The following is a 26,731-nucleotide window of genomic DNA, read 5'->3' as shown; positions in this document are numbered from 1 at the left end:
ATTGTTGATGGATGGATGATAGCTAGCTAGCAAATAGCAGAAGCAAATAGCAGAATCAAGCAAAAGTAAGTCTTGAATTCTACCTGTATCCCAATTCCCCTAATTTCCCTCTGTAGTACTCTTGTATCATGTTACACACTAATACGAGACACTTGATATTTCACTCGCGGAAGCGGGCACCTAAGGTAGTTAAGGAAGGTACTTTTACCTAGGTAAGCTAGCTAGCTACCTTGGGATTCACTCATCCAATTTCCGCATTGGACCCGCGCTCTCGTATTCTATATTATTGTTTTCGTATGGAGATGTCTAGGCTGGCTGGCAGCTGGCAGCTGGCTTACAGGCTGGCGGGCTTGTTGTGGGATTTGCCACTGGAATTTTTTTTTTTTTTTTTATGATTTACTACTGTTTTGTAGGTGGTTGGATTGGGGTACATACTACCGTACCTAGGCTAGATAGGTATATAGGTAGACAGCCTGAGGGAAAGTTTGATCGATAAAGTAGATAGGTAGTGTAAGTAAGACACCAACCTAGGGAAAAGGCTAACATTACATTAGTTACTACCCGCAGTTACCTGCGGACCTCTAGAATCCCATATACTACTACTTACTTATATACTATACTCAAGTACACCCGGGAGGAGGTGGACTGGACTTCACAACTGAAGGCCTTGTAAGTATGCATATCCCGCGAATATCATCTCTTACAGTACTATACTAGGCAAGGTTGGTTGCCTCAGCTTGAGGCAAATGATCCGATACGGAGATGCGATGCGATGCGATGCGATGCGATGCAAGGCGATAATAACCGAGAAGCAGATACATAGATAGGTACTTCTGTCACTGTCTACTTATAGTAACTAGTGTTTAGGGTTTAGGGGCTAGTGTCTTGTCTATTAATATTGCGTTATTATTATACTCTCTCCGTAGTCCGTACGCCACCACAGATTGGCTGGACCGATCAGACTGATCATATACCTATTCTATTCTATTCTTATGTGTATGAGTGGGTGAGTGGGTGAGTGAGTGAGTGAGTGAGCAAATCCCGAACTCATCATATCTCGTCATCCATCTTCTTAATGATGATAATAATGATAATAATAATAATAATGATAATTAACCTGCATACCGAGTACCGAGTTTCTGGTCTAGGCACGGGGTACAAGGGCGATATCATCGACTCTATAATTCTGTTCTGTTCTATTTTATCACCAGAACAAGGTTCTGGTCTGGTAGGTGGAAGCGAGCTATACCTACCTGGTAGGTGCAGTGGGTAGTAGTACTAACTGAACTGAAGGTTTGTGGTATGATATGATTGTATGAGATGAGATGAGATGAGATGGAAACCGAAGGAAATTCTTTCATGTTCATCTCTTATCTATTTATTTATCTATCTATTCTGTATATTTGCCCGTCTGGCGGCTGATTAAACGCATCGAGATAGGGTCGGTCGGTTGTAACAATGATAGATAATAGGTGGGTAGGTGGGTAGGTAGGTACCTAGACAGGTAGAGATATGAGACAAATAAGACTGAATGACACGCCTGAAATAACAAAGAAGAAAGAAAAAGATCATGTGGTATTTAATTGATCCTACTACTACCTAGGATCATAGTAGCTACACACACACACACACACCCGTTAACCAGCCAGACAGACCCAGCCAGGATGACCATCATCAAAGCCCATATTAATTAATCAATCGACTCTAGACAAAAAACCTTAATGTCTAGACCCAGTCAAAGGGCGGGTCTGATAGGTTGGTACAGAGTATACAGGCAGTAGTTAGCTAGGTAGTACGGAGGGTAGGTAGGTGCTAAGGTAGGTACTAGGTAGGTACTAGGTAGGTAGCAGAGCCGCGATAATTACCACTATGTCTTGATCTAATCCTCCATTGCCCAGGCCCAGGTCCCACGTGGTACCGGTACCTACCGTATGTACGTACAGGTGCTGAGTATCGAGTATCGAGTATCCAGTATCGAGTAGCTTGGACAAGTAGGTAGGTAGGTAGGTAGGTAGGTAGGTAGGTAGGTAGGTAGGTAGGTAGGTAGGTAGGTAGGTAGGTAGGTAGGTAGGTAGGTAGGTAGGTAGGTAGGTAGGTAGGTAGGTGGGTAGATACTGTAGGCAGGCGAGAGCAAATGCCGGTATGTATGTATGTACGCACGTACTCCGTCGTACATGTGTGCGCGTGTCTGAAACTAACCAAATCAGAAGACAGAAGCCAAAGCCAAAGCCAAAGGCAACAGCAACAGCCAAAATCCGTCTGAGCGCTCAACCGGAACACCCGATCCCGATACTATGCTGAGGGCTGATGATCTGAGCACCACAGCTGACGGTGACGTAATTTCGGCTTTTGATCTGCTCAGCTTGCTCAGCTCGCGCTGCGCAGGAGGGTAGTAGGTAGGTAGGTATCTAGCTGACAATATCAGCCGACGATATCCGCAGCAGAAGACAGAAGTCTATTGTCGCGGCGGTGCAACCACACCACCTGACGGGTGGAACGGATGGACGGTGGATGATGGTGGATGATGATGGATGTCTCGGATAGATGCAGAGCGTGCGTGCGTGCGTGCAGCAGGCAACAAGGCTAAGGCTGAGAACATCCGTTCGCATTTGACGGCAACGCACATGCGTTTGTGGCGGCCAGTCGGGCGGGAATACAGGGTTGCTAGGGCCTATCTAGTGATCGTGATGGATGTGGTCTGGTCAGGTCAGGTCAGGTTGGACGGTGGAGGTCTGAGTGGTGGTGGTGGTGGTGGTGGTGTGGTGGCTGAGGCTGACTGCCTCCCTCTCTCTCCCTCCCACTTTAGTTCAGCACGCACAGACTAACAGACTATCCCTGTCAGCAAGGCTCCAGCTAGCCATAGACTTTGACGGTTCCTGATAGTCGAGGATAGAGTTAGCACATGGAGACGCCACCAGAACTAGCAGTAAGCAGTAGATAAGCAGCGGAAGGAAAGAAATAGCGCGGCAAGGATAGCCGGATGCCAGCCATCTTACACAAACAGATTGGCAAAAAAAAAAAAAAAAAACAAAGCAAAAAGAGAAGAGAAGAAAGAAGAAAGAAAACATACCATCTGAACAACCCCCGGCCCAGCATCCCCCTCTCTCATTCCACGCCACCGCACTGACGGCCTTGACGCCCTCCCCGGCCGGAACCCCCGCGACGGCCTCCCCGCTCAGCACATCCCACGCGAACATCCCGGCCTGCCCGGTCGACGGGTCTGCTTCGCTGCCACTCAGCACCACCGCGTCGTTCTTCGCAAATACCGATCGAATCCGCAGCTCGCTATTGCGGTATTTTCTCCCATCATCCATACCACCCCCATTATCATCTCCCCCAAACCCCTTCAGCAGTTTCCCATCCGCGCGATCCAACATCCGAATCCTCCCATCCAGCGTAGAAACCAACACAGCATTCCCATCCGCGGAACACCGCACACTCGTAACCGGATACCCGAGTACATCGACCGTCGCACTGCCCATGCGGAGATCATACACGCGGACGTGGCCGTCGTAGCTGCCGCTCGCAATCGAGTACGTGGGCATGTGCACGTGCAGCGAGGAGACGGTGTCGCGCGCGTCGGTGAGTGTTTGGATCGGTTTGGTCGAGTGCGATTTCGTGTCCCAGATGTTGATGGTGGTGTCGGCGCTGCCTGTCCCGTCCAACCCAGGGTTAGTTATGAATACATCGTGCGGGGTGTGGTAGTGGGGCAGTATTATCCGGGAGGATGGATGAATGAATGGGTAGTTGGATAGATAGACAGATGAATAAGAGACGGAGGAACGAAGGAAGAGTACGCACCAGAAACAACAACCGAATCCCCCTCCCCAGCGAACCCTACAGCCTCCACGCGCGCATTATGCCCACTCCACCGTCTAACCGTGCCTCCCTGCTCCACATCCCAGAGGAAAACCTGTCTGTCGCCGCCGACGCTTGCGAAGCGGGCGTTGTCGGCTGCGACGGCGACATCCAGCACCGAGTAGCCGTGAGCTTCGTATTTCTGGATCGGGGCGGTGGTTTCGCCGGCGCCTTGCTGCTTGATGTTCCTGTTGTTGCTGCTGCTGTCCGGGATGGCGCGCGAGATGTGGATGGAGCGGTCGGAGGAGCCGGTTAAGATGTATGTTCCTGGGGAGCTGGAGAAGGTGACTGCGTTGACGGGGGCTGGATAGATAGGTGGGTATGTCAGTGTACAATCGCAAGGGTGAGAGATGTTAGGAAAGGATGGGATAGGCTGACCATTGTGGGTTTTGAGAGTGTGGACGAGCCGAGTGGGGAGTCTGCTGGGAGACATTGGCAAAGTGCCGCCTTGTCTGGCAGATGGATGATGTTTGTTCTTCTAGTCTTGCGATGACGGATGAATGCCGACTTGTTGAAGAAGCCGGACGGCCTAAGGCACTCACCGCCGGAGCTAAATCCAACGGCTAACTAACGCTAACTCCGCATTTCAGGCAACGTTAATTTCTATACTTCCATACTCTCCTTACGCCTACTTCTACTCTTACTTATACTCCACTCCAGTGCTCAATTAAATCTGTATTGACATGCTACGGAGTACAAGGGTTATTATCGAAGATGTAGTCAAACCATCGCTAGTTACCAGCAGGCTCAAGCAACCGGGCCTCGGCCCGGCCCTGAGTGCAAAACCGAAAATCAAAATGAATAGAGAAAAGTTAAAGGGGGTAGTCAGAGTAAGGATATTAGTCGAGACGAATGCACACGCCAGCTTTTCCAGTCGGTCCAGACAGCCATGCGCCAGCATCTTAACGACGGCCGTGGCTGCGGGTCGAGGAGCCCTGGAGCGAGTCGATCTCTTGCTCGAGGGATTTGATGCTGCAGCGCTGTCAGCACGAGTAAAATAAACAAGGATAAACGAAGGAGACGAGATCGGGAAGGGATAAAGCAGGAGAGGGTGCAACGGGGCAGGAGTAGGCAAACGTACGCTGCATGGGTCGCTTCCAAATCCTTGTTGAGGCGGTCCCGCTCCGCAATGAGCTTCTGCTCCCACTGGCGGAAGCGCTGCTCCTCCACCTTGACCTGCTCGGTGAAGCGCTTGCGCAGGGTCTCCTCCTCCTCCTTGAACTTGGGGTTGTCCAGCTTCCGGGGCCGCGCCTCGCCGAATTTCCGGGTCTCCATCTGCTGTGCCCGGTACACCTCGTAGTGCTGCTCCTCCGTGGTGTGGATCAGGTCCAGCATGTGGGTGCGGATCAGAATTGACCGCAGCTTCTTGAAGTCGCAGTGGTCCTCGTTCTCAACCTCCGCCACACCCCAGGCGTACTGGCGGCCCTTGACGACCCGGTTGTCAGTGGTCTTGACGTCCTTCTCGGATCCGATCACGGCGAAGGGCATGGCAGCCATCAGGCTGCGTGCGTGGGTAGCGGCGTGCTCGTCGTCCTCCTCAATGGGAGGGGTGTAGATCTTGATGCCCTGGGCCTCGATGACGGCGCGAATCTAGCCAGCGTTAGCCTGTACCTTGGGATGCGCACTCGGCAGGCTCACTCTCTGCTTGTAACGGGCCAGGTCGGTGGGGCTGAGGGTGTCGGCCTTGGCGACCACGGGGATGAGGTTGACGCGGGAGCTCAGGCGCTTCATGACCTCGATGTCGAGGGGCTTCAGGGTGTGTCCGGTGGGGCGGATGAAGTACAGGCAGGCGTGCACGCGCATATCGATCTTGTCCGACCGGCGGGGCTGCTGCTCTTGCAGCATGTACGACTCATGTTGGTCGTCGAGGAATTCGATGATGGGTTGCCAGGAGTCCCGGTTGTTGACGTAGTCTCCGAAGCCGGGGGTATCAATGACGGTCAGGCGAACTGTGGATGGCCGAGGTTAGCGGCGTTCCGGACGCAGACGCAGACAGGCCTCTCGCACCTTTGAAGAACTTCTCCTCCAGCTCGGCCTTGGTGATCTCGATCTCGACGGTGCGGTCCACCTGCTTCTGGTGGCGGCGCTTGTGGTCGGCGTAGTTCTTGATGGTGGTGGAGAAGAGGGTGTTGATGAAGGTGGTCTTTCCCAAGCCGGATTCACCAGCAACCTGTCTGGATGAGTATGCTTTCTTGTGTCTGTATCGGATCCAGGGAACGCACCATGATGGTGAAGGCCGCACCCCGCTTGGCGACAATCTTGTGCCTGGTGCTAGTCAGTATCGGTCGTGGTGCTGGTCCGGCACGGACACATACCGCTGGTTGGGGAGCTATGGAGAAATCCGTCAGCACCAAATCTTCGCCGGCCGTTGGCTATCAGGATATTAGGATATCAGGATCACTTACGTTGGCAATGCCAATGGGGGAGGCAGTTTCGGTGGAGGCCATGATGATTAAGGGGTGAGCTGCTCAAAGAAGCACGTCGGTAGAGTAAATAAAGAGAGGGAAAGAGAGCAGAACAACCGTGGCCTGCGGAGAAGAGCCAACGGAGGAGGAAAAGCAACGAGAGAAAGACGAGGCAGGAAGGGGGGGGGGGGTGCCGTCGAGGAAGGGACAAGGCAGTGAGGAGGTGGAGGAGGAGGAAGTGGAGGAGGAGGTGCCTTCTTCTGGCCTGGTTGGTTTGGCTGGTTGGCGGGCGGGTTGGCGGTTGGCGGTTCAGGCGTTGTTGGCGGCTGCCCCTGAATCGACCGTTGCTGCCCCAGGCACCGCTGCCCCTTTCGGCCTGGCGTCAGGCATGGGCCCCGGATGGCGCTAGCACTATTGGAGACTACTGCCTCGGCCGCGGAACAGCCGTTGATCCGGCTCTTATCGCCCGCTTTGGGCAACCCGATTTTTTTGAAGATCGCCGAATATCAGCTCCGTCGACTCTGTTTTAAGCCCCTGCTGCTGAAGGTCTCCCCCGATCGGGCTGTCGACCATGAAGACCGACTTCAAGGTGAGCTCCGCGCTATGTGGCTTTCTGAGGGGTTCCTCCAACCCCCCTCCTGGGCCAGCCCATCCAGTCAAGGTACTGACGATCTAGTTCTCCAACCTACTGGGTACGGTCTATCGCAAAGGGAATCTGCTGTTCACCCCCGATGGCACCTGCTTGCTGTCCCCGGTGGGCAACCAGGTCTCCGTCTTCGACCTAGTCCAGTACGTTGCCCGTTCGACCTGTTGCAATTGACCCGACTAATCCATCCCAGCAACACCTCCTACACTCTACCCTTTAGCCACCGCACCAACATCGACCGCCTCGCCCTGTCACCCCGCGGAAACCTCCTCCTGACCATTGACGAGAATGGCCGTGCCATCCTGACCAACTTCCTCCGCCGTCTCGTTATCCACCAGTTCTCCTTCAAGGGCCGTGTCTCCGCCCTCCAGTTCTCCCCGTCCGGCCGCCATTTCGCCGTCGGAGTCGGTCGCCGTCTGCAGTTCTGGCACACCCCGTCCACCCCGGGGTCTGACAACAATGGTGAGGTTGAGTTCGCCCCATTCGTTCTACACCGCGATCTGGCCGGCCACTTCGACATCATCCAGAGTATCGAGTGGTCGAGCGACTCGCGCTTCCTGCTCACTGCGTCCCGCGACTTGACCGCCCGCGTCTGGAGTCTGGACCCGGAGGAGGGCTTCGAGCCGACTACCCTGGCGGGTCATCGCCAGGGCGTGAAGGCAGCATACTTCTCCGCCGATCAGGAATCGGTAAGTCAGCACCCGCACGACGACACAGGCACGGGCACGTCTAACATCGTATAGATCTACACGGTCAGTTCGGACGGTGCCCTGTTCCGGTGGGAATACGCGACCAAGAAGGACCCGGACACGATGGAGGACATTGCGGATGCCCGGTGGCGCATCGTCAAGAAGGACTTCTTCATGCAGAACGACGCCAAGGTCAACTGCGCCGCCTTCCACGCGCCCTCGAACCTGCTGGTCGTCGGGTTTTCGAATGGGTTGTTCGGGCTTTATGACCTGCCCGAGTTCAACATGATTCACCAGCTGAGGTATGTGTTCTGTGCGTGGTGATGGTGCAGAGCTGACAGTATGCAGTATTTCCCAGAGCAATATCGACTGCATCACGATAAACAAGTCCGGCGAGTGGCTGGCCTTCGGTTCCTCCAAGCACGGACAGCTGCTGGTGTGGGAATGGCAGTCGGAGTCGTACATATTGAAACAGCAGGGCCATCTGGACTCCATGAACGCATTGGCCTACTCCCCCGACGGCCAGAGGATCGTCACCGCGGCCGACGACGGAAAGATCAAGGTCTGGGACGTCAAATCTGGGTTCTGCCTGGTGACCTTCACGGAGCACACCAGTGGTGTCACGGCATGCCAGTTCTCCAAGAAGGGAAACGTCCTGTTCACGGCATCTATGGATGGCTCGATAAGAGCGTGGGATCTCATCCGTTACCGAAACTTCCGCACGTTCACTGCCCCGTCTCGCCTGTCCTTCTCGTCCCTCGCTGTCGACCCGAGTGGCGAGGTTGTCTGCGCCGGTTCTCCCGACTCGTTCGATATCCATGTCTGGTCCGTCCAGACCGGACAATTGCTAGACCAGCTGGCCGGCCACGAAGGCCCGATTGTCTCACTGGCGTTCGCGGCGGACGGCAACCACCTGGTCAGTGGCAGTTGGGACCGCACTCTGCGTGTGTGGAGCATCTTCGGACGGACACAGACCAGTGAGCCCCTGCAGCTGCAGGCGGACGTGCTCAGTGTGGCGTTCCGGCCGGATGGAAAGCAGGTTGCCGCCTCGACTCTGGACGGCCAACTCAGCTTCTGGTCGGTGGAAAATGCGGTGCAAGTTGGTGGAGTGGACGGCCGCCGTGATGTGTCCGGCGGGCGCAAGATCACCGACCGGCAAACCGCCGCGAACGCTGCGGGCACCAAGTCTTTCCACTGCATCAGATACAGCTCCGACGGCACCTGCATCCTGGCCGCGGGCAACAGCAAGTACATCTGCATGTACGACGTGGCGACGGGCTCGATGGTGAAGAAGTACACGGTGTCCGTGAACACCTCGCTGGACGGCACCCAGGAGATCCTCAACAGCCGCAACATGACGGAAGCCGGCCCTGCCGGCCTCATCGACGAAACGGGCGAGGCCTCGGATCACGAGGAGCGCGTCGACCGCAACCTGCCGGGAGCCAAGCGCGGCGATCCGGGGGTTCGCACGACGCGGCCAGAGGTGCGCGTTGCCTCGGTGGACTTCTCGCCGACCGGACGGGCCTTCTGCGCGGCCTCCACGGAGGGACTCCTCATCTACAGCCTGGATTCGGACCTTGTTTTCGACCCCTATGACCTCGACATCTCCATCACGCCGAGCAGCATCGTGGAGACCCTCGAGGGCGCCAAGCGGGCCGCGGCCACGGGCCAGGTGAACGACGAGGAGACGTTCCTGAAGGCGTTCATCATGGCGTTCCGACTCAACGAGCAGGCGCTGATCCGGGCCGTCCACGAGGCCATTCCCCCAGCGGATGTGCCCCATGTGGTGCGGGCTGTCCCTACGGTTTATCTCCCCCGTCTGCTTCGCTTCGTGGCGCATGCTGCGGAGGAGACGCCGCACTTGGAGTTCAACCTGCTGTGGATCGAGTCGCTGTTCAGCAGCCACGGGCGGTACTTCAAGGACAACGCGGGCACGTTTGCGCCGGAGCTGCGTGCCGTGCAGCGCGCCGTGGACGAGATCAACAACAGCCTGAAGCGGCTCGCGGAGAAGAACCTGCACAACCTCAACTTCCTGCTCTCGCAGCCCGTGCTGAGTGTGAAGAAGCAGTCGGATCTGGGGTTCAAGACCCTGGACGCGGTGGTGGCCCCTGTGGACGACCAGATGTCGGATGCGGAGGGGGAGGGCGAGGGCGAGGGTGAGGGTGAGGGCGAGTGGGAGGGCCTTGAGTAGTTTGTTTGTACCGTTTTCTGTGCATTTGCGCTGGCGTTGTCTGGTATACCTGGGGAGAAAAGTTGGGAGTCTGCTGTGTTATAGGTTCTGTAGTACATATACACCGGATAATCACGAACATTACAGCTGGATGGGCTGGATCGGCACAAGCACTCAGAGTAGTAAGAGTACAAGTACAGTAGAATGCAGTTTTGCTGTTGATTCCCGGGGGACTTGTGCCTTCCTCTTCGGGCAACCCCCCGCGTCTTCTTGTCTTTTCTTCTCTCTTCTCTTCTTCTTTCCAATTCCTCCCAACTACACTCTCCCCTCCCATACGCCCTCGACAATATGGATCTCCCAGAGCTCTTTGTCTCCTTATCCAACATCCCCGCCTGGTATGCACTCCTCATCGTCATTGCCGCCCTCTTCCTCGTCAATTCCACTCCATCAGACTGTCTTGACATCCCCGCCGTCAAGTACGGCCGCTTGCTCCCCAACTTCGTCAACCGGCGGCTCTTCTACGTGGTCGGACACGTGCAGATCCAGAAGGGCTATGACAAGGTTTGCGTCTCTGCGCGAGACATACAGTCACTGACTATCGACAGTATAAGAACCTACCCTTCCGCATCCTCAAGCCCGACGGCGACTTGATCGTCTTGCCGGCCAGGTACCTTGATGAAGTGCGACAGATGTCGCCGAAGAAGCTGGGTCTGGTAGATAATGAGTTCAAAGTGAGTTGGGCGTGCCTTTGTGGTGATGGGTTCTGACGTGCCAGAATGTGTTGGGCGAGTGTACCGTTGATAGTGGTCTGGCTGCGCAGGCTATGGCTCAGATGAATCCGGTGCTGGGTATGTTCACATAGTCATGTGTTCCTCGAATCATCTTCCCCCTCGAATTGAAAGACACCACTGACGATCCAGACTATATCATCCCACGGGTGGTCGCTGAGCTACAGCACGCGATCACCGTCGAGCTCCCATCGTGCAAAGGTACGTCCCTACCCCCTATAGAGTGACCACAGCCAACAATCTAGACTGGACCCCCATCAACCTCTACACCACTGTCCTGCGCCTAGTCAGCCGCTCTGTCTCCTGCATCACCGTCGGCGACGTAATCTGCCGAGACGAGCAATGGCTCGACGTCGTCGCCAGCTACACCACCAACATGGACCTCGCCATGACCACCCTCCGTCCCTTCCCGAGCTTCCTCCGTCCCATAGTCGCCAGATTCCTCCCGAGTGTGCAGCGTCTCAAGCACCAATTTCACTGGGTCCAGCACGAGCTCCTGATCCCGGTGATCCAGAGCCGTCGGTATGCCGAGTTCAACGACCCGTACTTCCGGAAACACGAGGACTTGATCCAGTGGACGATGGATCTGGCGGGTAACGCGCTCGACCGGGACCCGGCCCTCATCGCGAGGGACCTGATGACGGTCACCAGTCTGACGATGGTCCGCTCGAGTGCTGTGCTGCTCACGCAGGCTTTGTACGATCTGATCGCTCGCCCGGAGTATCTGGAGCCGCTGCGCAAGGAGATCCGGGAGACGTTCCGAGACGGATGGAAGAATGTCAAGCAGGGCAGTCTGCGGGGGCAGCATCTGCTGGATAGCTTTCTGCGGGAGTCGTGCCGGTGGAATCCGTCGCAGGAGAGTGAGTCGTCAAGCCCTCTACTCAGATAGTGACCAGTGCTGACTACTGACTCTTGACGACAGTCAACGTCCACCGCATCGTCAAACGACCGCTGATGTTCTCGGACGGCCTCGCCATCCCAAAGGGGGCGCATATCTGCTTCGCGACGGGTCCTATCTCGCGAGATCCAGCCATCGTGCCAGGGGTGGACGAGTTTAACGGCTTCCGCTGGTACAAATCCCCGAGCGCCAACCCGGACTTGGGCCTGCATTTTGGGTTTGACCGGGGAGCATATCCGGGACGGGTTGTCGCGGTGAATACAGCAAAGCTGATCATGAGCCGTCTGCTGCAGGGGTATGAGTTTGAATTCGAGGGTCGGGGGAGGCCAGCGAATGTACGAACTGGGGAGCAGATTCTGCCAGATACGACTGTGCGGGTGGTGATGAGGGAGAGAAATGGGACAAATAAATGATGAATAGGCTTAGGGGATTGAAGGATTAGGAGACAGACTGGCACGATTATCAGAATGCACGCTGTAATCTGATCCTAGCCGAACCCTCTATCCATAGGTAACCACAGCTTGCTTGGTATACACCCATATCGATTCACCACCAGTATGCAACCTAACCAGCCTAGAACCCTTTCACGTACAAAACAATCCTAGCTATTACTCTGATATCTAGTCAGATACTGGGGGCCAAACCCCCCAGATCCCCTCTCCCGGCAGAATATATCAGGAATGCGTTTAAAAAGCACTACCCACTATATAGAGCATTTCCCAAGTACTCTGATATACTCTTATAACGAAGGTTTATGCCCCCCAGACCCCCTGCTTCCAACACCAACACATTAGCCAACCTGCAACCTCCCCCCCCCCCCCCAACGTATAAAAAACCACGACATCATCATTCACCTCCCTGGGCGTCTTATTCACGAACCGCCGCGATGCTGAAACACCTGTCTCCCGTAACTCGACTGCCGGATCGTGTCGAGCGGCAGGTCCAGCGGAATGCGCACGTCCTCGCGGATCTCCTCGGCCGTGGCGCGTCGCACTACCTCCGGCGTGATCAGGTTGAGCATCCCAAGGTCGTTGGCGTTGGGGCCGAAGAGGAGAGGCCCCATGCGTTGCCGGGGGGGCGTTGGGAGTGAGGGGGAGGGGGGTGAATGGGGTTGGGATTGGGGTCATTCAGTTTTTTTGGGGTTGGAAAGGGGCGGGGGGGGGGGGGGGGGGTATTTGGTGTATATGGTGAAAAGGGGGGATGGGGGAGGAGAGGAGAGATGTTGGAGGTTATATATACTATATAGGAAATACTATACTTCATCCGGATAATTATTCTATTATCCATCCTCGGATCGGGGTACGTCCGACATCACGGATTTTCAGATGAATCGAAATCTTGCTCTGCTCGTCAACTGATCATGATTCTTGGTTCTAGACTAGACTAGTAGACTATGCCTGTCATTGCGCCAATCACCATTCCAACATCGTTGAGATACAGCCGCGCTATACATCAGGAATTCACCTCTATATTCGCTCGACCCTCAGTACCACCACCCAGCCTTGTCCAACTCTGCTCAACCCCGTCACAGACATCATCTAACTAGCTCCAGTCATCCCAGCGAGTCGCTCCAACTGAAGTGCTCTGCTGCTGCGCTAATCAGCTGCTAGGCTGGCCCTCGGCCGCTCCTCTACCCCGTCCACGAGGCTTGAATCCATTCCCCCGATTCCCGCCGCGTCCCCGGCCACGTCCATTGAAGGCCTGCGGCGGAGGCACCTGCGAGTAGTTCTTGGGCCGGAAGTTGGGGTTGTTGTTGATCACCCCGGCGTTCGGGTCGGTGTTGTCCACAGAAACATATCCGCCGCGAGTGCGACCCGCTGCGCCGCGCCCACGGCCTCCTCCGTTCATTCCTCCGCGTCCGCGACCACGACCGGCGCCATCCAACTGCGAGTGCGGCCGGAAGGGCAGCGTCGTCTGCGCACCCGCTCCGTTGGCACCCCGTCCCCGTCCGCGCCCGTTGCCCATGCCTGCCACCGCTCCACGGTAGGAATGTCCCAAAGGCGCTGGTGCCGGGGCGTCTTTCAGCTGTCCCTGTCCACCAGGCCCCAGCGGGGCTCCGTACCCTGCAACCGTCAGCGGCGTGGCCTGCGACTGGTTCTGCTCATTGGCCGCGCGAGTGTTGGCAATCAGCTGCCGGTATGACAAGTTGAGCACCGATGAAGCCAGGACCGTCTGGCCGCGGAACGGGGAACAGCGGTCGCCCAGCGTCGTGCCGCTCATGAACGAGACGTCAAAGACCACGTCCAGGAGAATCGCGCGCGGCGTGCGCGTCAGACCGACCACCGTCCCGCGAGTCGCAATCGGCACCTTGCCCGAGTCTTGCGCGTACACCACGCGGTCGCCAAGCTTGAAGGTCTGGTTTCCAAGTCGCTGCTCCACATCCGACGGCCGCAGGAGCGCTCCCCGGGGGACACCGCGGATCTTCTTGGCGTGCATCGCCGGCTGGCTCTGGATGAGCTGGTCGGCATCCTGCTCGATCATCTTCACAACGTCTGAGTCGAGCTGCTCCGCCTCGAGAGGGACCCGCTCGAAGTTCTTGGCTTCCATGGACTTGAGCCAGTCCCGAATCTCCTTCATCTTCAGCAGGGCAGTTTCCTCGGGGTAGAAGTCGGTGGGCGTGTACCGGTCATTCTGAGGATTGCGCTGGATGCCCGCAATGAACTCGGGGAATTTGATCATGTACTGCTGTAGCAGCTCCACGGCCTTGGGGCTGAACTCCCAACCGGAATCGCCACGGCGCGAATAGCCGAGGACCTTCTGCTTCCGCGCCTCAAACTTCAGATTGAGACCCAGGTTGACACGCTGCCCCTCGATATCCACAGAGAACGAAGACGTGATCTTGGCCAGCACCAGAGCATTCAGGCGCAGGCTGCGAGCGATCGCGAACGACGGCATATACGGGCAGAGACGCTCAGCGTCCCGCGCACGCTCTCGTCCAAACTCGGGCTCCCGGCCCTTCACAGCGGCAATCAACCCGTTCACCCTGCCGTCCTCGTGCCCGCTAATATGCACGGGTCTTCCGTAGTTGTAGTCTCCCAGGAAGAACGCCCGGGAGCCTTCGGGGAACTCCTCCTCGATGGGCAGAGCCTCCCGCTCGATGAACCGTTCATCGGGGTTGATCACGTCGTCGACAAGAAGCTGAAGCGCGTAGTCGGTTTCCTGTCCCGGAATGTCGGCGAATTCCTTGATCGTGGCACCCTCGTCGGTCTTGATCAAGCCCTTGAGCAGCTGAACGTGCACCACGGACTCGACCGAGCCGATGATGGTACCGAGACGCTTACTGTATGTTGCCTCGATTTTGTCCGCTTTCTTCTTCCACTGCTCAATCTGCGCAGGGGTATGAGGAATAGAAACCGCATGCTGCTCGCCCTCGGGCAGGATGTAATCGAAAAGTTCATCCGACACCCGGATGACAAGTGCTTCCTGCAAGAAGGGGTAGCCCACATGGACGCGCTGTCCGAGCTTTGTCTTGGCCAGCTCGATGCTCGACCTGCTTCCAGGATCGAGCACCGTCACGACCATGCTCTCGTTGCGGCTTTCCTGCTGGAAAACGGTCACGCCGTGGAAGCCCAGCTGGCCGACATGGGGCAGAGTCTTCAGACTGGGGAATCCAGCCAGCGCCGCCGCGCCCATTTGCACGCCGTCGACCAGCCCAATGAACGGCTCCAGACCGTCCATGGTCGGCAAATCGAAGATGTTCTCGATACAGTGGCAGTTGGCAATGTCCGGGAACACACCGGGCAGAGAGGACGGGTAGATGTACTGCACGTCCGGAGAGTAGGTAAATTTGAGGCTGGCTCCATAGCCATTCCGTGACTTTTCATCCGGGGTCAAGAGGTGTTCTCTCGTGGCGAGGGCGGACAACAGACGGCCTTCGTCAATGAAAGGAATCTTCACCACGGCTTCCCATTCCATCTTCTTTCCATTCATGTCCAACTCGAAGTCACGCGGATAGAAATCAATGATCGGCGAATCCGGTGAAGTCATCAAGTCGCGGTACGCCTCAGGCACGATCTTCTTGCTTCGATCGGGCAAGACTCCCATCAGCTGGTCGTACGGCCGGAAGGGCCGGCCCAGGCGGAAGTTCGTGTCGGCATTCAGCCCCTTCTTCACATCTGCACAAGTCAGCACAAGTCACCTCGGGCTACACGGATACTAACCAGAAATCATCGGGGCGTAGTGGTACCCGAAGTACCACGGCCAGGATGCAATGCCCTTGTAATAGTAGTAAAGAACCCATTGGAGGCCCTGGACGTAGTTCTCCGTCAACTTCCTCATGTCCTCCTCGTTCTCCAGTCCCCACTCGAATTTGGTCACGTAGTAGTTGTTCTTCCACTCCTGGAACTTCTCCTCGTATTTCTTCTCCGCTGCCTGCTGAGCCTCCTCGGCCGACAGCTCCTGAACCTTGGCGTTCTCGTACTTCCGAATAACCCGCTGGACGGCCATAGAGGCCTCCTCGTCTTCTTCCTCACTATCCTCACTGTCATTCTTAGGGAGCTGGATCCGGATGAACCGATCGGCATGCTCGTCAGGAACGGTTGTCCATGGCAGCCGAAGGTCATCGGCCAGCTGCTCCAGGAACTTGCGATCCCGAGCGGGCAGAGAAGGGGGAAAGTCAAGAGGCTTTGTCTCGGCGGCCTTTCCAGGCCGGTTGAGAACATACTTCTTGACCTCCTTGAACAGGTTCTTCTGTCCCGGGGTGACGGTAAGACCCTTGGGCTTCTCCTGAGGCTCGGCGCCGCCGGTCCTCTTGGCCTGGATCCACCGCGCGTCGGAGTACTCGGCTTCGAAGAAGCGGAACTCGACGTCGCTCAGGGCGTCCAAGAGCATGCCCAGCCGCTCCATGTGGATCACACCCTCCTCATTGATGTATCCGCCCATCTTGGGCAGCACCTGTTTATAGATCTTGAACATGAAAGCCAACGCGCCTTCGTTGATATGCAGATTCGGCAAGTTGGGCAAAAAGTCGTTTCCAACAAAGAAAGCCATCAGAATAAAATCGTCAATCACCCGTTCCATGTCAAAGGGGAACTTCAATGCACCCTCCTGTTCCAACTCCTGAAACTCCAACTCCAGGTACTCTCGGACCATACTCAAATGCAAAAGGAAAAAGTTCTGATGCTCGAGCTCCTTGGGCTTCTTGGAGACCTGACGGCCAAAAGTGACCTCCTCACGGAGGAGGCAGAAGTGGGGGTCGTGGCTCAGCAGACCCAACATGATCAGGTCAGCGTCGAGGCCGTACAAGCAGTGGCGGACATTGGGATCGTAGCCGGGCTGTGCTTTCGCATGCCGGATGTACTCCATGATCTTGTGCTCACCCTCACCCGGGACCTCGTGGCCCGACAGGACGATCTCGACTCCCTGCCAGTCCTTGTCCTCGGAAATTTTCTTGCTCACGAAGTACTTCAATTGTTCCGTCAACTTGGCCATGAACTCGGTACCAGGGGTAATGCAGTTACTGTCGAAGGCATCCTCCTTGGGCATCTCGATACCCTGCGCAATCGCCTTCTCCTTGGCGGTTTCGGCGTCGAGGGCGGTCCGGAAACGTCGCGAGCGCTGCTGGTTCATCTTGGCTCGCGGGGCCACACCGTCGACCGCCATGAAGAACAGCTTCTTGGGCTTGATCTTGCCGTACAAATGCTCGATATAATTAAAAATGGCAATGAACATCTTGTCTTCAGTCATTCGGAAGGTGGGGGAGTCGCTGTCCTTGTGTGTGCAATTGTGGATAATGCCGTTCATGTCCAGATATAGGTTGTCGAACTCGGGTATGCGGTTCTCCGCGATCAACAGTGAGATCGCGGGATACCGCTCGCTCAGCCAGCGGAAGAACTTGGGGACACCCATGGTGAGTGGGAAGCAGTGGAGATGCGCGAGTTATATTGGGAGACGTATGTGATTAAAGGGCTGTCCTTATCGTGTCGTCGTAGTCGGTCGTTTGGATTCAATGAAGCACCCAAGCTCGGCAATGCGGTCGTAGACAAAAGAAACGACTGGGTATCGACTGGGATGCTCAGAGAACGTAGGACAGTAGAATACAACAAGGAAAGGAAGTATGAAAGGAAAGGGAGGGGGGCGACCAGAGCGCCGTTGCGAATTGCGGGGTGGAGGGGAAGGGGGGTGTAGGAGGGGTGGGATGGAAGTGAAGTAAGAGGTGAGTCTGTGACTGTGAGTCTTTCACACGAAGCCGCCAGCAGCTCAGCTTTGGCCCGCCGGTTGACCTCATCAGGTCATGCCAAGCCCGGCCCGCCTAACGGGGTTAGCGCCGGCGGGCGCCCATTAACGCGAGGCCGGCAAAGTCGCGTGTTTCTCCAGCCAGCGAGAGCTTCATCCGTCCGCTGCTCAAGCTCTGCCACTGTCTGCCCGCTGCTCTCTGCCCGCTGCCACCTCATCCCCCCCCTATCCCGTCTTAATCCTTCTTTCAGCGATTTGCTTTAGTCTCTTCATTGCTGATTCTTATCATTCACCTCACACCTCGACCACCATGGAGCCTTACGACGACGGTGAGCCTGGTCCAGCCAGTACTTTTGCGCGAACTTGACTGACCGTCCCCTAGGACTCATTGAGGAGCAGGAGGAGCAGGAGGAGGAGCGCACCGAGGAGAAGATCATCAATGAAGGTACGGATTACCAGACTCTTCCCCGCGAGACCCCCGGCTAAGAAATGCGGCGTTCAGAGTACAAGACATGGAAGAAGAATGCGCCCTTTCTCTATGACATGATCCTCAGTACGGCGCTAGAATGGCCGACGCTCACAACACAATGGCTGCCTGACAAGCAAGAGTATGCGCCCCGGCCCCGTTGTTCCTATAGCCCCTAACCGTCGCAGTGTCCCCGATAAGCCCTACTCTACCCATCGCCTACTTATTGGCACCCACACCTCGAGCGATGCGCAAAACTACCTGCAGATCGCTCACGTACAACTCCCCAACCCGACCTCCCCCAACTCAGAAGACTACGATGACGAGCGCGGGGAGATTGGCGGCTACGGCGGCAGCTCGAAGAAGGCGCCGATGGAGATCAAGTTCAACATCGTGCAGAAGATCGACCATAAGGGCGAAGTCAACAAGGCGCGATACCAACCACAGAACCCCAACATCATTGCTACCATGTGCACGGATGGCCGGGTCATGATCTGGGACCGCTCAAAGCACCCGAGCTTGCCCACGGGCACCGTCAACCCCCAGATGGAGCTCCTCGGCCACACGCGAGAAGGATTTGGTCTCAGCTGGAGCCCCCACGCCGCCGGCCACCTCGTTACTGGTAGCGAGGACAAAACAGTCCGTCTCTGGTAAGAATGCGCCTCCACCCTCGATTGCAATACGTGGCTGACCTTGCAGGGACTTGACGACGTACACCAAGGGCAACAAGGCGCTCAAGCCCGTCCGCACGTACACGCACCACACGTCCATCGTGAACGATGTCCAATACCACCCTCTCCACTCGTCCCTCATCGGAACCGTGTCCGACGATATCACCCTCCAGATTCTCGACATCCGCGAGGCCGAAACCACGCGTGCGGCTGCGTCGGCGGAGGGCCAGCACCGCGATGCGATCAACTCGGTCGCCTTCAACCCCGCCGCGGAGACCGTCCTGGCCACGGGATCGGCCGACAAGTCGATCGGTCTGTGGGATCTGCGTAACCTGAAGACGAAGCTGCACGCGCTCGAGTGCCACACCGACTCGGTCACCTCGATCTCCTGGCACCCGTTCGAGGAGGCCGTCCTGGCCAGTGCCAGCTACGACCGCAAGATCATGTTCTGGGACCTGAGCCGGACTGGCGAGGAGCAGACACCCGAGGATGCCCAGGATGGACCGCCGGAACTGTACGTGACCCCATCCCCATTATTGACTGCCCGTTCCCTGCTAACGCTCGCAGTCTCTTCATGCATGGCGGCCACACGAACCGCATTTCGGACTTCAGCTGGAACCTGAACGACCCGTGGGCGCTCTGCTCGGCGGCGGAAGACAACCTGCTGCAGGTGTGGAAGGTGGCGGATGCGATTGTCGGCAAGGATCTGGAGGACGTGCCGACCGAGGAGTTGGAGCCATGAGTGGAGGGGTTTGCGAGTGCCTTACTGATTGATACCTATTGCGAGTGACATCCTTTTGTACCCATTTACCCGCACTGCAAAAAGGCGAATCGAGGAGAATACAGGAATACATTCACTGGGACATTTCTGCGAGGGCAATCTACTCCATAGTAGTACCTAGGCCCGCATGAAGGACACTACCAGGACACTATTGCGGGTAATCACTGCCTGCTCGGCCCGGAGCAACTCGGCCTCCGCAGTCGGCTTCGTAGGGAAACTCCGAGCGCAGCAGAATGGAGCAGGCAGTAAATACGAGATGCGAGGACAATCTGCTGGGTAGTATGCAGGATTGCAAAAGGCATCTATCTATCTAGAAGGGGCTGGACGGAGTAATGGCGGCGGTTCCCGATTAAGTATGGAGCTTTCTGCCCCTCGTGGAGCCGCAGCACCGTGCATGAAGATCTGACTGGCTTGAAAGGCTGTCTCCTGGGAGTACTCCGTATTCCCTAACGATTCAGATGCAAATCGACCACTCCGAACATACCACACCATGGTATCTATTCCATTGAATATGAATGAATCCGCCCACTGAGTCATACCATCGGCGGAGTGTGTCAGTTTGTGACCGGAGGGAATGAAAATGGCGGGCCCCCGACCACCGGCGCCCCTCCGAATGTCATCGCGCCGGGGCCGTGTGAGTGGCCAGGGAGGCGGGCGGTGAGACCCCCGGCGAGGGGATTAGCAGATTAGCATGGGGGGCTTACCTTTCAGCAGCGAGTAAGTCGCCATCCCACCGCATCTGAGCTTTTTCTTTTCCGACTAACCCCATCGGCTTCTTTTTTCTGTCCGCCGGCCTGCCATGTCTTGACCCTTTGTGTCCCCATCCTCCAAAATATCCATCTCATCTCATCAACTTGCTCCTTGCTTCTTGCTTCCTAGACGTGATCACTCTGCGACTCCGCTGAAACTCCTTCCTACCACTCACTTACTTCCCACCTCCATCCTCATCCCCCCACCACCCACGATTCAGTCATGGGTTCCGGAACTTCTCCTCCCCCCGGCCCCAAGCCCATGTCTGCCATCCCCTCTCACATGCTGAATGGCAGCTCGCCGCTCCATGTGTCCACCGGCTCCCGGGACGCTCGCGAGAGGGAGAGTCTCAACTCGTCCATCCTCTCCTCCTTCACTCCGCGCATCCCTGCCGAGTTCGATTTGCCCCAGTCGGCCGCTCACCCCGCTGGAGAGTCCGCCGCTCTCATGGACGATACCCCCCGCGGCTCAGGCGCTTCCAAGTAAGCAGCTGATCCTCTCTGATGCAACCCGCCGGCTAATTGCGCAATGGCAGACCGACCCTGAACGATCCCCCCCGCGATCCCAGAGACGAGGCCGGTGCATTGACCCCGCCTGCGAATGTCAGCCGACCTGCGAGCCCATACACCCTCTACCCCCCAATTGACTTCGATGGACTGAGCTGGCCTTGTAAGTGAGCCTCGCGACGCTGGGCGATCGTGCATCTGACGTTTTCTTCCCTAGGCCCCGGCACCAGGGCGCGCTTGGAGTCCACCCCCGAGGAGACCGAGGAGCGCATCAAGAAGCTCGCGGGCGCCGTACGGACCATCCTGGAGTGCGTCGGAGAGGACCCGGAGAGAGAGGGCCTGCGCGAGACCCCCGAGCGGTATGCCAAGGCCATGCTTTACTTCACCAAGGGATATGAGGAGAATGTTCGGGATCTCGTCAACGGAGCCGTCTTCCACGAGGACCACGATGAGCTGGTGATTGTCAAGGATATCGAGGTGTTCTCGCTGTGCGAGCACCACATGGTCCCCTTCACGGGAAAGGTAGGAAGAAGAAGAAGCCTGGGCTCAGGTCATGACAATGCTGACCACATCGCAGATGCACATCGGTTACATCCCCGACCGCCGCGTGCTCGGTCTCTCCAAGCTGGCCCGTCTGGCGGAGATGTTCTCCCGCCGTCTGCAGGTGCAGGAGCGGTTGACCAAGCAGGTGGCGCTGGCGATCTCGGAGGTGCTCAAGCCGCGCGGAGTCGGCGTCGTCATGGAGTCGTCCCATCTGTGCATGGTGATGCGTGGCGTGCAGAAGACCAGCAGCACGACGACGACCAGCTGCATGCTCGGGTGCATGCGGTCGAGCGCCAAAACCCGGGAGGAGTTCCTGACCCTCCTGCACCGCAGATAATGTCCTTCGCTTAACGACACGTTTGTTACCCCCTCGTTTTAACAGTGGATGGTATTCATGATTCAGGAGTTTTGGCGGTCACCTTTCAACAGGTTCTTGGGTTCGGCGATTGTTTCCTTATGCCCGCGGATGGAGTATTTTTGTCGCAGTTTGTTTTGATTTGCCCAATACTACTGTATAGATCTTCAAATTCTGCAGGCCGTTGGCGTGCAGTCTTACCACTTCTACCTTCGTTCGATTTTTTTTTTCTTGGGTCTGCTGGTCGAGAAGAAGACGGCCAGAAGACGGCCCCTGGCAGACGCTTGACGTCGCGGGACTGGCCTAGTCGAGGTCGATTCAACATTTGTTTTAATATCTTCTCAACTGGATATAGGGATGGATGCACGGATTTGGATGATGTTATGTGTGGATACGGGTAGCTAAAAGCTATTGTATATTCGAGAGATCAATCTCAACAATTGACTACTGACTGATAATCCTGTCTCCTGCACAATTATCAACCGAAGGAGAGACAGCCTGGCATGCTCAAAATGCTCAAACATAGACAACAGGCTCCTCTTCCCGATCAGATCCTGCTTTGCCTCTCCTTTTCCGCCAGACTGCAATTGGGCCTTCATATCATCCAGAACCAGCATTATACGCACTTCTTTCGATACTCTTGATACCCAAACAAACCGAACTTCACAGGCAAACACGCCAATATTACCAGGCCGTCCCCTTGGCAGTGATCAGCTCAGCTTAATCCCATGCATTCACTTCTTCCTCTTCAAACATATTGTAGTCCCCCCTACTCCACCAACACAATGCCAGGCCTTGTGCCAGTGAATACAGCTTGCCCCTGGCCAGCAACTGCCCCCAACACCATAACATTTATCTTTTCTCCCCCTGAGATCGCGCTCTTCTTTCACATCTCCTCACCATCATCTTTCAAGACGCGTCACGATTTCGCCGAGTCAGCCGTTTTTAATCCACATCCGCGGCGAAACCTGCACCCTAGCGACACTGGCATCTCTTGATGCTGCACTGAGATAGGTAGGATACTTTTCTTGATCTGTTTATCTTCTTCTGTCAGGGGATCTGACTGGCTAACTGAGAGATTGCATGAGGTTGTAAAGGACTGTGAGTCTGCTCGCGTCTCAACATCATCTACAGCCGGTGCTGGTGCTGTGATAGCATACATACAAAGAAAGGAGATTGTCTCCGTATTCCGGCAACGAAACAATCTACCCAAGAGTACTAGTTCAGATCATCATCCCCACGGCGGGTCCGCGTTGTGTTGCGTCGTGTCGTGTCGTGTAGCGTCCCCTCTCCTCTGCTCGGCGTCACGATCTCCACCGTCACCGTCACCATGGCCAGCCAGCGCCACACAACCAGAGAGATGGAGGCGGCTGAATCGCTACTCCAACTGTCCGGCTCAGGATCCAGCGGTCCGGACCAGTCTCCTGCGTCAGCAACAGCATCCGCATCTATGCGAGCCGGCAGCACCAGTCTTGTCTCGTCCGGCAGCGACAATGGCCACAATGGCAAACGCACCTTTCAACCTCCCAAGATGGGCATCTTCCACCCTCGCAAGCTGCTGGCGACCCCCAGTCCTGAAGCCACTTCCAGCCCGGGCGCGAGTGCAAGCAAGCCCAAGTCCGTTGGCAGTATGGGTAACGAGCAGCCCCATGAATGGGAGTTCATGCCGTATCCAGCCGAGAAAAGTACCCTTACTCTGCCTCGTCCTAGGGACTTGGACTTGTCTTTGACTACCCGTGAGGAAGGTGAAGATCGCGAGCGTGTTGGCTCTGATACTCATTTCCGCTCTCACTCCCACTCTGATGACGATATGTCTGAGGGTTACGGAGATGGACATAATCTCACTCTGCCTCGTCCGGATCCTACGGACGCACAGCAACAGCAGGGGTATACCGACCACCCATCTACACATGACCAACGCTCTAACGATGATACGGACATCGATGAGACCATGTTGGATACCTTCGACGAAGAAAATAATCTATCCCTCCCCCGTCCTGAGGTCTTCCCCGGCCCCAATGACAACATCACCCACCAACCTGCTGCCCCTGTCCACAACAACAACAATAACACCAGCAGCAGCCCCAACGACCAAGACATGCCCATGCCAGATGTCCACGAAGCACACAGAATCACCCTCCCTCACCTTCGGGACATCTACCCAGGATACATCGGTGCTGGCTCTGGTGCTAGGGCTGGCGTTTCTCAGGCAAGAATCCATGAGGACCCTGCCATCGTCACAAACCATCCCCACAGTGATCCCTTCATGGATAGCAGTCCCCCTCGTCCCAGACACAATCTTTTCCAGCCGTTGGCTGGGGCTGCTGAGACCTACTTTCCTGTGGATCGTCCGGCTGATCTTGCGGCTTTTCAGGACCATCTTGGGCAGCGCATGCGTATGGATGTGCGGGAGCTGCCTCGGGCGATGAATGAGTCGATGCCTCCTTATGTGCCGGCCATCGTTGAGAGGGAGGTGCAGGGTGTTGCAGAGAATACTGGACCTCAGTACGTGCCTGTCTATGCAGAGCAAGAGGGACACAACATCGAACCCAACCCTGGACCTCAACACATGCCCGCCCATGTTGAGCCGAATGTCGAAGACAACGGACAGCAGGCCAACGAGCAGGACCAAGACCAGCCCGAGAATCTAGACGCAGTCATGGACCTGAGCCCCGATGATGCCCTGCAGGCGTATCTCATCCGCCAACAGCTCATCGCCGGCATTCATCCAGACGATATCATCCCCATGCGCCGTCCAGGCCACGGCCCCGAGAACCGCCCTGCTGCCCCAGCAGTAGTACGTATCACTAACGAGGGCGTCTCCGTGCCAGAGATCCCCCCTGCGCAGTTCCGGGGTCCCCTCCAGCCGCTTCCGGGACAACTGCGGGCAGGCCCTGGGGGGCACGAAGGCATTCACGATGTCGAGGCTCACAATGGCATTGTCAATCTGCAAGCAAGAATGCTTGACATGATGGAGGGTCGTCAGGGTGCTAGATACGGGGCTCTCCCTCCCAACCCAGCTCAGGTAGTAGCCAGAGTCAGACCCGACGATGCAGCTCAAGCCATAGCCATGGCGGGCCCTGCTCCCCGACAGGCCTTCGACCTCATCGGGGCGATGACCACCTACCCACACCTGGCCTTAGCCCTAACTTCCTACCTCTCCGCCGACGACCTCGTCAATCTCACCACCCAGTCTCGCCCCTTCTTCAATTTCCTAAACATCAACATTGGCATCGTCGTCCGGAACCTGTCCCTCCAGATCGTCGAAACCGCAAGCATCTTCCCCCCACTCTGCTACCCCCGCCTCAACACCGAACCAGGCCACTTCTCGCACCCCCTCCCCCCACCGATCAACGAATACCGGTACATTCTGCACCATCTCGTCCCCTCCATCCCGTACCTCCGCATGATCACCCACCGCCACACGACCACCACCCAGATCATGGCCCTCCTCCGGCAGGCCGGCTACTTCATCCCCAACCTGTGCGAGACGCCGCTCAAAAAGCTGTGGTTCCTCATGGACATCCCCGACAACGCGCGTCGCGAGTGGACCATCGCCAACCCCCACCTCTGGCGCGACGGCGAGATCTTCTTTGCCACGTTCTTCATCGTCCAGCTCGATATGTATCTCCGCGAACAGAGACAGCAGCGCACCAACAGTTTCCGCCAGCTGATCATGGCCCAGCCGACGTTGACTTTTCTTAGGGAGTTTTTGGTCGGAAGGGTCTGTGCGACTAATTTGGATACCTTGGCCGAGTTTGTCAGGTGGAGGTATGTCCCTGCGCCGGAGGAGAGGAATGAACAGGTCTTTGGCGTCCCGATTGCGGAGACGGGTTTGTTGCAGTTTGAGGGGTATGGGCGGCCGAGGGTCACTTTTAACAATTACAATATCAATGTTCCCAATGTCGAAGCCAACGCCAATGCAAATGCAAATGCAAATGCAAACGGTGCTGGTAATGGTCCTGCTCCTGCTGCTGCAGTACGACCCCGGGCTCGCCTCCTCCGCCCCGACGAGCTCATCCTCAGAGAAATCGGCCGGAGGGGCCTCGACATGCACATCATGTTCTCGGAGATCTTCCTCCTGCGAAACCCCAGACTGTTCTATGTCAATCGCGAGCCGATTAACTGGGATGAGATGATCATGCGTGGTCGTGAGGATATGGGCCCGTATTGGATGGATCTGGTGAGGTTGGATTGAGTGTTTTGTTCACTTTCATCGTCATCTTTTTTTTTTTTTTTTTCGATGTGCTTTTTGCGGGCTCTGTAGCTTCTGTCGCTGGGGTTGATTTGCTTGATTTGATTTGATTTGATTTAATCTCCTTTGGTTTGAATTTAGGTTGAGTTGCTGGCGTTGTGGCTTTTTTTGCTTTCATTTGATTTGATTTGCTTTGCGTGGCGTTGATCTAATTTGCTTGCGTTTCTTTGCTTTGCCTTGCCTTGCTTTGCTTTGTGGTGAGCTGAGGTGAGCTGAAGGAGTTGGACAGTGGACTCGATTGATGGTGCCATTACTCTTACTCTTCCTCTTACTGGGTGAAAGTCTACTGGGACTTTACCACGCGTCTCTACTCCATACCTACCGATGAAGTCTTCTGAGGTCATTGACATGGACTAAATGACTCTCTCTCCACCTTTACGACTGATGAACTGAAGACTGATGGGCAATGAGCTATGACCTACAAGCTAAGCTAAGCTAAGCTATCATGAACGAATGATGACTCGATGATCATTGACCATTGACTATCAATTCCAAAAGGAATCCAACGACCGCAAATCGAATCGTCTCTTGCATTTGCATTTACATTTACATTTACATTTGCATTTCGCTTCGATCTTCGAACCAGTTCTTCTTGCTGTCGCTGTCGTTGTTCTTGTTCCTATTCTTGTTGTGGATTACACCTCACACTCACACTCACACTCACACTCACCTTCACACTTACCTTCACACTCACACTCATCCTCGGCTCTATCTCTTTGCTTTCTTTTCACTGAAAAAAAAAAAAAAAAAAAAAAAAAAAAAAAAAAAAAAACCAA

The 26,731-nt window shown here is 56.0% G+C and overlaps 10 protein-coding genes across 10 annotated transcripts; 7 read left to right on the top strand and 3 right to left on the bottom strand.

The window, feature by feature from the left end:
* Positions 1–2,853: 2,853 nt before the first annotated feature.
* BO70DRAFT_397154 (WD40 repeat domain-containing protein) lies at positions 2,854–4,291 on the bottom strand (the record flags this gene model as incomplete). The annotated part of the gene is made up of 4 exons (XM_025546674.1): positions 2,854–2,876; positions 3,071–3,652; positions 3,802–4,161; positions 4,237–4,291. The coding sequence occupies 4 exons, from the start codon at positions 4,289–4,291 to the stop codon at positions 2,854–2,856; spliced, it is 1,020 nt and encodes a 339-aa protein (XP_025398699.1).
* A 222-nt stretch (positions 4,292–4,513) lies between these two features.
* aspC (septin CDC12) lies at positions 4,514–6,454 on the bottom strand. Its single transcript, XM_025543413.1, has 7 exons — positions 6,264–6,454; positions 6,174–6,187; positions 6,081–6,123; positions 5,866–6,028; positions 5,497–5,807; positions 4,940–5,448; positions 4,514–4,830 (listed from the first exon to the last, which is right to left on the bottom strand). The coding sequence occupies exons 1-7, from the start codon at positions 6,303–6,305 to the stop codon at positions 4,761–4,763; spliced, it is 1,152 nt and encodes a 383-aa protein (XP_025398698.1). The 5' UTR covers positions 6,306–6,454; the 3' UTR covers positions 4,514–4,760.
* A 339-nt stretch (positions 6,455–6,793) lies between these two features.
* On the top strand, positions 6,794–9,789 carry BO70DRAFT_380257 (snoRNA-binding rRNA-processing protein PWP2; the record flags this gene model as incomplete). Its single annotated transcript, XM_025545400.1, has 5 exons — positions 6,794–6,852; positions 6,940–7,052; positions 7,103–7,598; positions 7,653–7,900; positions 7,947–9,789. Exons 1-5 carry the CDS (start codon positions 6,835–6,837, stop codon positions 9,787–9,789), a joined length of 2,718 nt encoding a protein of 905 aa, XP_025398697.1. The 5' UTR covers positions 6,794–6,834.
* A 327-nt stretch (positions 9,790–10,116) lies between these two features.
* BO70DRAFT_338067 (cytochrome P450) lies at positions 10,117–11,867 on the top strand (the record flags this gene model as incomplete). The annotated part of the gene is made up of 6 exons (XM_025541180.1): positions 10,117–10,329; positions 10,374–10,499; positions 10,544–10,616; positions 10,689–10,757; positions 10,802–11,416; positions 11,479–11,867. The coding sequence occupies 6 exons, from the start codon at positions 10,117–10,119 to the stop codon at positions 11,865–11,867; spliced, it is 1,485 nt and encodes a 494-aa protein (XP_025398696.1).
* Positions 11,868–12,206: 339 nt separating this feature from the next.
* BO70DRAFT_397150 (uncharacterized protein) lies at positions 12,207–12,517 on the bottom strand (the record flags this gene model as incomplete). The annotated part of the gene is made up of 2 exons (XM_025546673.1): positions 12,207–12,224; positions 12,353–12,517. The coding sequence occupies 2 exons, from the start codon at positions 12,515–12,517 to the stop codon at positions 12,207–12,209; spliced, it is 183 nt and encodes a 60-aa protein (XP_025398695.1).
* A 3,080-nt stretch (positions 12,518–15,597) lies between these two features.
* On the top strand, positions 15,598–17,239 carry BO70DRAFT_52842 (uncharacterized protein). The gene has a single exon (XM_025548520.1). It carries the CDS (start codon positions 15,976–15,978, stop codon positions 17,206–17,208), a length of 1,233 nt encoding a protein of 410 aa, XP_025398694.1. The 5' UTR covers positions 15,598–15,975; the 3' UTR covers positions 17,209–17,239.
* Positions 17,240–17,796: 557 nt separating this feature from the next.
* BO70DRAFT_338064 (WD repeat RBAP46/RBAP48/MSI1 family protein) lies at positions 17,797–19,650 on the top strand. Its single transcript, XM_025541179.1, has 6 exons — positions 17,797–17,957; positions 18,011–18,073; positions 18,131–18,236; positions 18,283–18,744; positions 18,794–19,279; positions 19,333–19,650. The coding sequence occupies exons 1-6, from the start codon at positions 17,939–17,941 to the stop codon at positions 19,505–19,507; spliced, it is 1,311 nt and encodes a 436-aa protein (XP_025398693.1). The 5' UTR covers positions 17,797–17,938; the 3' UTR covers positions 19,508–19,650.
* Positions 19,651–20,578: 928 nt separating this feature from the next.
* Positions 20,579–21,682, top strand: BO70DRAFT_293216 (GTP cyclohydrolase I; the record flags this gene model as incomplete). The annotated part of the gene is made up of 4 exons (XM_025539432.1): positions 20,579–20,778; positions 20,832–20,965; positions 21,020–21,324; positions 21,380–21,682. 4 exons carry the CDS (start codon positions 20,579–20,581, stop codon positions 21,680–21,682), a joined length of 942 nt encoding a protein of 313 aa, XP_025398692.1.
* On the top strand, positions 21,680–22,158 carry BO70DRAFT_52805 (uncharacterized protein). The gene has a single exon (XM_025548519.1). The coding sequence runs from the start codon at positions 21,802–21,804 to the stop codon at positions 22,099–22,101; it is 300 nt and encodes a 99-aa protein (XP_025398691.1). The 5' UTR covers positions 21,680–21,801; the 3' UTR covers positions 22,102–22,158.
* Positions 22,159–24,359: 2,201 nt separating this feature from the next.
* On the top strand, positions 24,360–25,898 carry BO70DRAFT_407146 (uncharacterized protein; the record flags this gene model as incomplete). Its single annotated transcript, XM_025547160.1, has 2 exons — positions 24,360–25,595; positions 25,716–25,898. 2 exons carry the CDS (start codon positions 24,360–24,362, stop codon positions 25,896–25,898), a joined length of 1,419 nt encoding a protein of 472 aa, XP_025398690.1.
* Between the last annotated feature and the right edge of the window lie 833 nt (positions 25,899–26,731).

The sequence above is a fragment of the Aspergillus heteromorphus genome (genome assembly GCF_003184545.1).
Source record: "Aspergillus heteromorphus CBS 117.55 chromosome Unknown BO70scaffold_15, whole genome shotgun sequence".
NCBI lineage: Eukaryota > Fungi > Ascomycota > Eurotiomycetes > Eurotiales > Aspergillaceae > Aspergillus > Aspergillus heteromorphus.
This window is presented reverse-complemented; position numbering and strand designations above follow the sequence as displayed.

Excerpts from the sequence above, each read along its gene's own strand:
- BO70DRAFT_52805 (XM_025548519.1), top strand. The coding sequence starts at position 21,802 with ATGCCCGCGGATGGAGTATTTTTGTCGCAGTTTGTTTTGATTTGCCCA.
- aspC (XM_025543413.1), bottom strand. The coding sequence starts at position 6,305 with ATGGCCTCCACCGAAACTGCCTCCCCCATTGGCATTGCCAAC. Across the intron at positions 6,029-6,080 it reads GTGCGGCCTTCACCATCATG|GTTGCTGGTGAATCCGGCTT; the intron begins GTGCGTTCCCTG and ends TCATCCAGACAG. Across the intron at positions 5,449-5,496 it reads TGGCCCGTTACAAGCAGAGA|ATTCGCGCCGTCATCGAGGC; the intron begins GTGAGCCTGCCG and ends AACGCTGGCTAG.
- BO70DRAFT_52842 (XM_025548520.1), top strand. The coding sequence starts at position 15,976 with ATGCTCGTCAGGAACGGTTGTCCATGGCAGCCGAAGGTCATCGGCCAG.
- BO70DRAFT_338064 (XM_025541179.1), top strand. Across the intron at positions 18,745-18,793 it reads GACAAAACAGTCCGTCTCTG|GGACTTGACGACGTACACCA; the intron begins GTAAGAATGCGC and ends CTGACCTTGCAG. Across the intron at positions 19,280-19,332 it reads CAGGATGGACCGCCGGAACT|TCTCTTCATGCATGGCGGCC; the intron begins GTACGTGACCCC and ends TAACGCTCGCAG.